Source organism: Amphibalanus amphitrite, unplaced genomic scaffold (genome assembly GCF_019059575.1).
Source record: "Amphibalanus amphitrite isolate SeventyFive unplaced genomic scaffold, NRLGWU_Aamphi_draft 001572F_arrow, whole genome shotgun sequence".
Lineage (NCBI taxonomy): Eukaryota > Metazoa > Arthropoda > Thecostraca > Balanomorpha > Balanidae > Amphibalanus > Amphibalanus amphitrite.
In genome coordinates, this window is record NW_024883065.1 from 1 (window position 1) to 11,148 (window position 11,148).

General features: G+C 48.4%; 1 protein-coding gene across 1 annotated transcript; it reads left to right on the plus strand.

The window, feature by feature from the left end:
• The first annotated feature begins 27 nt into the window (after positions 1-27).
• Positions 28-6,665, plus strand: LOC122373928 (PHD finger protein 7-like). The gene is made up of 11 exons (XM_043352384.1): positions 28-240; positions 708-846; positions 1,218-1,319; positions 1,911-2,035; positions 2,414-2,573; positions 2,778-2,890; positions 3,281-3,400; positions 3,829-4,003; positions 4,349-4,501; positions 4,757-4,939; positions 5,256-6,665. Exons 2-11 carry the CDS (start codon positions 733-735, stop codon positions 5,526-5,528), a joined length of 1,518 nt encoding a protein of 505 aa, XP_043208319.1. The 5' UTR covers positions 28-240; positions 708-732; the 3' UTR covers positions 5,529-6,665.
• Positions 6,666-11,148: the final 4,483 nt, after the last annotated feature.

An 11,148-nucleotide genomic window follows, 5' to 3' on the forward strand; every position in this document is an offset into this window, starting at 1 on the left:
GCGTAAATCGCTGCCATTTATGTATAGTTTTGCTGTGTTTTAGTCGCTTGAAAAACGCGGCAGCCTAGCGCGCGAAATTTTGAAAATACAGTGTTTTTATATACCTTGACAAAATAAAGCGGGAGGCGCTTTGTTTTTGTGTGTTGTTGAGGGCGCGAGAAATATAGGACTTTCAGTAGTTTCTGTGTTTCAGTTTTTGAAAATTTCAAATAGCGTTTTGCTAAATATTCAATGTGAAAGGTACGTTGAATTGAATATTTTGATTGTTTTCCTGTCAAACCGCAAACGTAGGTAATCATTGTCATAGGCATAGGTAGGTATGGTATATACTATAAACTCATTTTTTGCTCAGTTTGGACTCTTCATTTATACCATTAACAATTAATTAGTGTTTTAAGTGAGCTTATTCACCTATTTCTGTATTCTTACCTCGTATTCTTACCTCGTTGGGTTCATCTTTGCCTCGCTTGTCTGGATATAGGAAGGGATGTGTTTGCTTCTTTTTTGTCTTAACATGCTAGTAAGACATGCTAGTGAAGAGTTTCAGTGATGATTTGTATTTTATTCATTGAGACCTAGTTTGCACTCTTTCAACTTGTATTAAAATATGCCTTGCCATTAAAATATGCTGCATTGATGTTATCTTGGTCTAGGGACCATTGCTTTCTAATACTCTTCGTTTTTATGATTTATTTTCTGTGTTCCAGTGGCTTCTGCAATTCTGCGGAAGGAATGCACCAAAAATTTAACATGGTGTGCATCCTCTGCAAAAGCCCGTGTGATGCCCCACTTCTCTTGGGGGACTTGTTGCAGAAGCGTGGTGTGCGCTGTCACCACTACTGCATGGTGAGAACTGGGAAGTGACATGATCCCTGGCCACTAATGATAGGGGCCGACTACCTATACTCCATGATGATGGTAATGGGGGGGGGGGGGGGGGGGTAGCAGCTAGGTAATTGTTATGCATGGACATTGTCATTGCTACTTATTATCTGTGCTGGGCTGTTGCTTATGAATGCTGGGTAATTGGTGAAACTGGGTACTTGGTTAATTTTGAAGAATGAAGCTGAGTACCTACCTATGTAATTAGTAGATCAGAAGCAGATGAAACTAGGATATTTTATATGATTGCATTCACTATAGGTACATAGGTGTGTTTAACAAAAAAAACATTTATGAGTGTTTTCTGATATTTATTGATATGCTGCTCCTTACAGCTATTTTCCAGAGAGCTTCCACAGAAAGGCAAAGATAGTGAAGGACTTCAAGGATTCAAGCTAGCTGACATTCGTGAACAAGTTAAGAAATGTGCACCAAGGGTGAGTGCTAGGTACTGAATGAAATTCTCAATCAGGGGCAACACGTTGGGGCAGCATTCCTATTTGAGCTGAACTCAACTGTCTGCTAAGCTCTCAATTGCATCACTTGTAGTGAGCCTGAACTTCAATCTTGTACCAATCTATGAAGTTCATTTAGCCTGTGGAGAGTGGAATGGATTGCTATGGGATGTACCTGGATTTTGTGGAGCTATGAATGCTAGGCACAGTGTCTGTTCCTTTCTCTTTGACCAGCACTAGTGTGACTTGTCACCAACTGATTATCCACACAGTGACAGTCGCCACACTCCTCCAACATCTCAATCCTGTCACTGACCTCCACCTCCACTTGTTGACTGTTATTACCTCCATATGGAGGCAACATATGGATTAAAATATTTTCATCCCTCCCTGGCAGCTCTTCCACAAGTTAACTGGCACCATCACAGCCTTCTCTTTTCACTGGCCAGAACTGCCTGCCACCAACCTTACTCATTTATTGCCACCGTTTTTTTAACCATTATTGCTCTGTTACTGCTGGAAGTATTCCATTCCCCGCGGACTGACTGATCTACGGCCGCCCGGTGTCTGCAGAAGTGTCACTACTGCCGACGCGGTGGGGCGCACGCCACCTGCAGTCACGCCGACTGCACCAAAAAGTTCCACATCCCCTGCGCCGTGTTTGCCGGTGCCCTGCTCAGCTTCTTCGGCAGCTTCAAGTGAGTGCAGCCGAACGTTTTCGGCCGTCCTATTGTGTGGCGATCGGCGTGCTTTTTACATTTTGTTGCACATATATTTTCTTGAAACATTTATTTTTGCGATGACGTAATAGCATCTCAAAAGCAGTTTGACACTGAAATTGAAGATCGAATTCGAAACTGATGAGTAACGAGGGTTTAAAAAAATATGAGTGCTTCTGTCTGCAAGGGTTGGTTATCACAGTTGAAGATGTTTTCGTCAACAGCTGAGTAATTGACTGTTGGTTCACATGCATCGTTTCACGCTATTTTCAAACGCGTTACGCTCGTTTTTTCGCACTACGCCTTTATCATCTCATCTCTCCGCCGTCTCTGACCGCGGCATGTGCCGCCCGGCAGCGTGCACTGCTCCGAGCACCGTCCCAGCCAGCAGGTGGACCCCGAACGGGTTCGGGACGAGTCGTGTGGGATCTGTCTGTGTCCCGCCGGCCGGCCGGATGGACTGCAGGTGCTCTGCACCCCCTGCTGCGGACACAACTTCCACAAACTCTGCCTGCAGGTGAGACAGTACTACGACAGACAGGTGACAAGCAGTTTATTGTATTTTATTTTTGTTCGTAACCGACAATGGGTCCTCAGTAACACTCTAAAATGGCTCCGATTATTCCTCATCCTCGGATTGCGTCAATTCAGCAATTACTCGCTTGTGCTGAGGACGAGATTGTTATGCGAAACTGTTGTTGACTTTGTCCGTGTGTTTCAGCAAATGGCTCTCAGTTCGGGCTATTTTTTCACTTGCCCGATTTGTCGTGACAAGAACAATCGTTCCGGCTTCCTGAGACACGTGAAGAAATTTGGCGTCTTCGTTCCTCAAAGGTAATCGGTTGGTGTTTGTTGATGCTTGCTCTCGTTTCTGTTGTCGTGGGAGCAATGAAATATTGTGGCAGCTACGTGTTTAGTGAGTCCTACCTATCGCTAAATAGCGGTGGTCTGAGTGTCAGGCTTAACATCCCTATCAGCCATTTGTCACACTTCTGTGTGTGCCTCAGCTGCTGATCTTACGTGTTTTCTATTAGCTTTCTTATCTGCTATCAACATTTTTTTTTCACTGTTTAAGCTGTGCCTCCATCCTCATTCAGGCCGTGTCTTCTGTCGCTGTCAGTCTGACCTCCCCTGTCACTTGTCAGCCTGTACTCCCTGACTGTCATGGCCACTGTGACTCCGCCCCCTGCCGCCGCCGGCCTCACGCCCGCTCCACCGTCACAGGGACGCCAGCTGGGAGACGGAGCCGAACGCCTTCTCGGAGCTGCTGGAACACCACTCTGGCTGCGACCAGCGCTACTGCCTCTGCAGCCTCGGCCGACAGCACATGGTCAAGGACCACAGGTGGGCGGCAAACGTGCGAACTCGGGCGGGGAGAATTTGGGAAAGGATGCTCTACCTTGAGTGTATTTGTATAAATAATTTTTGTTAGGGTACTTATATATGTAGCTTCAAGATTCATTCATTTCGTTCGTGCACGCATTCATTCCATTCCATTAAGTCATTCGTCCGTTTGTTTCATTCCCCATTGCGTTCATTCATTCTCGGAATTCATTTAATTCATTTGCTCATTCATTCAAAAGTCTACAATGGATAAGAATAGTGCCCCAACTTCCCTCCGCCAAAGTCACAAGCGGATCGCTCACCTATTCCCGGCTGGTGCGCTCACTGCTCACTGTTCTCTCTACCCACTGGTGTGGGTAGAGAGAACTCACTACCCAGTACCCACCCCTCTCACCTCGTCTCACCACCGGTTCTCACCCCACCCGCAGTGACTGGGGCCAGCTGCTGTGTCACTCGTGCGCCTCGTTCGGCTCTCACCGACTGTGCGCCGGCTCGCCGTCCCGGCTGCCCTGGTTTTGTCCAGACTGTGAGAATGCCTTCACTAACCGGCGCGGGGCGGGCACGGCTGCTGCCCCACGCCGGCCCACGCTGAGGCAGCTACTGGTGAGAGGGAGCGAGAGGAAAGGGTGGGATGAGAGGCTGCCGAGGGAGGTAAGGGGAGGGATGAGACTGCTTGTGAGAAAAGGGGGAGGAAAGGGGGACTGATCACTTGGAGGACGTTCATGGGTCGGGAACGGTTAGTTCTCTTATTTTTGTTGTTGATGATCACTGGGTAGTGGGTAATAAGACTCAGCTATCTATCTGTCAGGCCTAAGAACTCGTATCATAATCGTTGGATGGATCGATGGCTGGATAATTGAAATGATCTGGTCTTTCTGGTGTGATAATAGCTTTACTCACTGCGACACCACCGTCCTGACATAAGTACGCCGTCCCGTTTTCCCGCAGTCGAGCCAGCAGCGGCCGGCCACCACTCTGAGCATGGCGTCCGTCCTGGCGCCGGAGGGCGGAGCGCCGGACTGGCAGCGAGCCATGACCATGGTGGACGACCCGCGGCAGCTTCTGAGGTTCACCTGGAGCCGTGTGACGCGCAGTGTGACGGTCAGTGGGCGGGGCTCTTCAGTGGTGGGCGGGCTCGGGTGATTATTTGATAGAAGGCTGGGTGGAAGTCTTGTGTGCCGCACGAATCCGTCTTGTATGGCATCGGATCTCGCGTAATTTATCATTGATCCGAACAATACTTACAGTACGTGCTAAGTACCTCGCATAGCGTTTGATATAATCCCGATTCTTCTTGTTTTATTAGCATCGACGATATTATTAACATTCCTCGTCTTTCCCTCCCTGTTCCCGCAGATCCGTACCAGGGCGGTTCAGCACCCCAAGAACCCGAACCACGTGATTCCGTCTGTGCGACTGCAGCACGCCGAGTGGCAGCTGGGAGCGCGCGTGGTTCTGTCGCTGGCCGACAGAGGGCAGGCCGAGCAGGCTGCTCTGCACGGCGGGCGCGCTACAGTCGCCAATTCTGGCAAACGGAAGGTGAGTCGAAGGTGTACCGTACGAGCTGTGACTAGTATTGAGTCACCCCGGTGGCTTCCGGGGTTCCTTGAGGTCTTGCAGCTTCTGATGCAGGTGCTCATCGTTGTTCAAACTTCAAACATTAATCATGGGCGTGCTTTGTAATGACCTAACTGAAGCAGAGCAGTTGGAATCCGATGGTCTGAACTCCGAATAGTTGAACAGGAAGTGTGTTTAGTGGGCGGGGTGTAAACATGATGTCGTAAGGTGATATCGTAAACATGAGGTCCAACTGAGTATCCTGCGCACTGCTTATACCGTGTTGTCCAATCGACAGGCTCGTGGTGGCAAAGGCTCGCGAGTCGGCAGAGCCCCGAAGGGATCCGTCGCCACCTTACCAGCGAGTCCCGGGAAGAGGGCCCCTGCTGTGACGCCCCAGCCGCCACCGGCCGTTTCCGCTCAGCTGAAACCCAAGAGGCGGACGGGCAGACCCGCGAAAAGGAAAACAAATGACGACCTTGTCCTAGCTGGTATGATGCAGTGGGCCTACACACATCAACGTAGGACGAGGTCCAACGCCTGGAGGTTTGAGATATCTGCCGACAAGTAAGTGACGTTGACTGGACGCCGCCCCGGGGACTGATGACGTGTCACCGGCTGCCGTGCCTTCTCTGTGGAGGGAACTTGTTTTCGTCTGGTTCGCTGGCGACTACGTTTGTATCTGGTTCGCTGGCGACTACATAGTTGAAGTTTCCGATCGGGGGCTAGTTTTGATTACGCTGCTGGCAGTCTGCAGGCAGTTTTGTGCGGGGTGATGTGCTCTTGATGAATTTGTCGGTGTGTAAAGCTCGTCTTTAGATAAGTTAAGTTACATGTGGATTGTACAATGATTTGCCTTGCTCGGATTGCCTCTGAAATCTAGTTACTTTTAAAACCCAATCAGACGACCCAATGTCAAATTGTAATAGTGAGGATTTCGAAATATTTCTCGGAATCGGCTGCTTCCAGTAGAGTCGAATGTTGCATTTGTGAATGAGGAATAATTGACAAGTTTCTAAATGGCAAAATTGTGTGCCTCGGCTTAAAGCTATGGACTAGTTGGGTGCGAGTGCTGTTGAGTGGCTGCAGGCAGTTAAAAAAAAAACATACGGTCTGATTTTGAAATACCTTTGTATCAGACTGAAGGACGATCAACGAAAGGCATACAATCGCTCTACAACCTGGATTAAGCCTGAACTCTTACAATCGAGGGAAGCTCTACCAAACAAATTCTGTATTCATAGTGAACAAAGTCACTACTTCTTTATTTTGTCTAGAACTGTTGTAATTGTATATAGGTTCCCAGATCTCTCCTCATTAGTTCATTTAGGATTGGCTATTTTCCAATATCATGTTTCCTATATGTGCTTGAAAGTACTGGTAAATAGTGGGTGTGAGATCATGAACTCTGGAAGTAAAGATGAACTCCATGTCCCAGCATTAGTTGCGTCCCTGCCGTAGTTTGAACTTTGAACATAGAGACAACGTCTGTGTTCTGTTTGTGGTTACGATGTCGCGAATGTTTACCGACGATGTTAAGATTCGAGAAATTGCGCCATGCTGCAACGCTCGTTACGTATTTCGTAAGTTTTACCGGTGTTTTAGCATGGTTTTGTAAAGGCGGACGTCGTGGTGTACAAAAACTTGTGAAATATTCCTGGCATTTTGTACAAATACACTGAAATGCTGAACATTTCTTCAATACGTATGTTCAACTTTTTGGCTGATTTAACTCCAAGGGAAGGATAAGGGGCACATTTACCTCGCGTTGTTATTGGTACTGCTATTAGAATGCAAGGCCGCCAAATTTATTACTTAATTTTAGCGCGATCGAGCTGTTCCCGAAGTGTAGAAGTGACTCTTTGCACGTGCTCATGTGCAGACTGACCCCAACATTTGAGTGCAAAGGGTCCAGCCGTTCCTGAGAGGTAGGTAAAAGGTCCCCTGCACTTGCACACGTCAAATGACTCTCCAACCGTGGCATATAGCAATGCACAAGACCTAGATCAAAATAAGGAAATGGCTCCCCTGTTAGGTGCCCACATGTTAGGTCTCAGCTTCCCCAGATCTGCGCGAAGAACGCAAAATAACAAACGTCTCATCACGCGCCCGGCCCGCTCGCCAAGAGTGCTCGTCGTGGGTGGCTGGCAGCGTTCCATTGTGTCCGAACGCCGGCCGTCCGGCTAGCTAATTTATCTTGCACCGTAATAATGGCACTGGCCATTGGCTGCCACTCCGTACAATGGGACTCGATGACAATGCCGGTAGGATAATAGCTGGCGCAGATCGGCTGGTGACTTGTCAGAATTGAATCCAATGTCGCTGGGAGAGACTGTTTCACTGGCGTCGCAGCCCTGTGCTCAGGCAGACCCGAAGGAGCGGTGATATTTCGCCAAAAATGTGATCATCCTGTCTCCCACGGCCGGAGAATGGTAGTTCGGAATTTCGTCACGAGGTGGCGCTGGCTCTTCTTTTACAGCATGTTCACTGAGAGGCTGTGTCTGGCTCAGGCATGAGTCGAAGACAGTTCTGTACCAAAGGCCGATGAGCTGTTGTGCTTGTTGTCTGCTTTGCCATGTGTAACCCATGCGACTTTTCACCATTTTTTATGCTCGTACTTGAGCTATTTCCCTTCTCAGTCCTTTGTTCACAATATTACATTATTGACCTTCGCATTGGGGAGTTGCGAGGGGCGTCCATTTCTCGAGTGATAGCTGTCAGGTCGTGTCAATGGCTAGCCGGCAGGTCGACAAGCCAGCCCTGCACTCTCGCCTGTCCCCCCCCCCCATCACAGGGGCAGCGGTAAGACTCATTGTAGTCGCACTTGATACAGCATCACACAAAAGGGAAGGGGCGGCGCAGCTTACCTACGGGAGATGGTAGTTGAGAGCCTGACGGGTGCGCCTACGAGCCACAGAATGTCGGATGTTGTCATACCGCGCACCTAAACCTTATGAGGAATGGGGCGCGACTCGAGGGAAATGGGTATGCAGGCATGCTAGGATGAGGCTTTCCATGTGAAGTCATCCTAGCGACATGAGCATCACTTGACTCGGGCATCCAGCCTTCTGTTACGGCTTACCCTCCCCACATCGACCTCCTCTATCCCCTATTGTATTCCGATATTGCTTTTCGACAGTCCTTTTCTCCTTCAAATGCTTACCTTCTGATACCCCTGTCCTTGCTAACGCTGGGAGAAGAGACTCAAACTTTTCGGACTATTTGCCACTTTCTGAATCCATCGACGAGGCATAATTGTAATATACATGACTTTGCCGACATCGGCACCGAATGCACTGTTCGAATCCCTTCACTTCACAATTCACATCGCTGTATCGACTGCGCCACCTATCACGCAATGTATGACCTTGAATGACCTGGACCATCGCTGAAACATTACGCCAGCATATGTAAACTCTACTTTTCATTAAAAAAAAAATAGATAAAATAAAATAAAACGACGCGAAAAGCCAGAAAGTCACCGTACGCCCTAACGGAAACTCTCCTTGCCATCGGTACCAAAGACATCGTTCGACGGGGCTCGCCCGCGGACAGCCGCCGCTGCCGCCCACTTTGTAACGCGCTCGTAAACACGGTGCCGGGGGCGGCGGCGAGCTATCTGGGTCGGAACTGACCGGGCCTTAGCGCTCACTGGACTGTGGTTTGGCCCCGGGCTCGGGGTCCGTTCAGAGAGTGGGTCTAAGACGGCTGAGGTGGCTCAGGGATTGGGTTAAAACTCAGCTGGAGGAGAAGTGGAGTGAGCTTAACTCAGATGATTGATGATGGATGAGTCGAACTCATCCGAGGTGGCCCAGAGTGAGTCAAGCTTGGGTGTAATAAACATGGAGGGAAGGAGTTGAGCTCAACTGGGTGTAATCGCGAGTAGGTCGAAATCAGCTGGATTACCGGGAACGAGTTGACCTCAGCTATGTGACCTGCACTGTGACCCAGTCGAGTAGGTATTCAAATAGGCGTCGACGTATGGAGGAATGCGGCTTTTCATTCCACAATCCAGAGTTTGACATTGTTCTCTCCGCCCATTGATAGATCACTTGATCCGTGCTCACTGAAAAAATATTTTGGAGATTTTTATGCGGCTTTACCTACATATGAAGCGATAGGTTGTCCGTTACTTTACTTATTTCAATGCTACTTAGTATGCATTACAAAATTTGGCTTGGCATAGAAATGTCCCGACACTTTGAAGGACTGAAGCACGGACTAATTTCAGGTAAGAGGCACTAGCTGAGTAAATTTTGAACCGGTTCGCAAGCTGTGAATGAAAATTGAGCTTGACCTGACGTCATTTATTAGCATTTGCGCCGCGTCTACTCAAAGAAAATACGAATTCACCCCCCCCCCCTCCAACCACCCAAGTGAGGGAATCATTTCCGGTTTTGTTTCCGGTTTTGTTTTATTGTTCTTTTTTTTAGAAAACGCACGCACATGTACGTCACTATCAGGGAACTCAGCGTAGTTTGAATGGCAGCCCCTCGACATGTTTGACCCCCATCTGTGGATGAGGTCATCCTGCACCCGCTGAGCCGGTTCACCTGTCGGTGACCTCACCCGAGCCGCCGAGCCGCAGTCGTCGGCCGGGCCGCGTCGAATGCGGCCTCCGGTGACTCGGGCTCAGACAGCGCCTCCCTCGACGACCCGTCATTACTGAGGCTTTCACCGGCGGCTCGGGCCGGTTTCATAAATTCCACCCTGAACCGGGTGACATGTGTTTGTGGTTTAGAGTGGGCTGGAATCCCCTCATCATGGTCTGAGGACTGTCACAGTTACGACTGAATCCGGTGGAATACGGCAGTGGGTAATGATTAACGCACCTGTCGTACTTTTGGCAACTAACCATTATTAATTGAGCGCCTGGTAACTCTGAGAAGGTAGCTCTAGATGCTCGCATTGGATCTATTTCGTCTACTTACATACGTATATAAAATAATGGCAAAACACTTATTCGGTCAGCTTCTTCAAACCAGACTGAATCCATACCAACCGCGCTTCCCTAAAAATTAAGCAGCGCCATTAAAAACCCATTTGTTACGGCACCGTAATCGTAAACACCGCTGTATAATACGCAAGGAGTCGGTTTTCAATCGTCCGGGTGCCTCTCACCGTTTTGCTTCGCTGGCCGCACCCCCATTCAGCCACGACAGTGACGCTGTAGTGGACACGCGCTATAGACCATTATAAAAAATCAGCCTTGCGCGACAATGGGTTCCACCGCCTCGCCATGCGTTCCGCCTCAACTCGATCTATTCAGGGAATTACTCGATCGGTGTGGGACTTGTAAATTTGAACAGCTCAGAGTATGACCCTGGGGTCTGAAAATTGCTTCGTCGGAACATCAAGATTCAAAGAAAATGCTACTGGAAAATTGTTGATGCACGTGCTTGGGTGTGGCCATTAAAGGGACCCTCCCACCTTAACATTAGATTTGAGTTGAGATAGCCAAAATGGGGTCCCTGGCTCACAATTACCGGTTTCGGCACTCACAACATCGAGAAATGCCTTAAATCGGAAATATTGAATTTCAAAATTGCAGCATTTTGATTCAGAGGGGCTAATGCTTAGGAATACCCCTCTGAATGTGTGACGTCAGCGCAAATATCTAACGATTTTTAAATGTTTGACTAAAACGTTTTGTAGCACGCGGTGGTATATGCTATTTACGCGCAACATCTGCCGCAAACGCCGCACTTCTAAAATAAAGTCGCTAGAAACAGCGGAGATCCCAAAAAAGTAAACAAAAGTAAAAGTCTAATATCTTGAAAACCGGTGAATATTTTTCGGTGAAATTTGGTAGATATTCGTTTTCGCTCTTTCTGAACCGAGTGACATCACTTTCATGCCAATTCATAAACTTTTTTGAAGGTGGGAGGGTCCCTTTAAGTGCTTTTGTGCGCTTCGCATAGCGACTTAACGCATATCATTGGAAACTTCTTTGCAATGCCTGTTCTTGTCGACGAAAGTGCAGATGTTTCGTAAAAGCGAGTCGTGATTGGTGATGTGTCTTGTGTGCCTCAGGACGTGCAATATCAACACTTATCATTGATTTATGGGAGATTGTTCCTCCCTTGTGCTGGGAAAACGTGTGAATTACCGATTACATAATTAAACACCTATTCATTTCACGCTGTCATTCTTCGAAAGCCGCCATGATGCCACACACAGAGCCGAGGTAA

What these genes read in the sequence shown, in the direction of transcription:
- LOC122373928 (XM_043352384.1), top strand. Translation starts at nt 733, where the DNA reads ATGCACCAAAAATTTAACATGGTGTGCATCCTCTGCAAAAGCCCGTGT. An exon ending in GCTGTCACCACTACTGCATG is followed by an intron (nt 847 to 1,217) that starts GTGAGAACTGGG and finishes TGCTCCTTACAG; the next exon opens with CTATTTTCCAGAGAGCTTCC. An exon ending in GGCGTCTTCGTTCCTCAAAG is followed by an intron (nt 2,891 to 3,280) that starts GTAATCGGTTGG and finishes CCACCGTCACAG; the next exon opens with GGACGCCAGCTGGGAGACGG.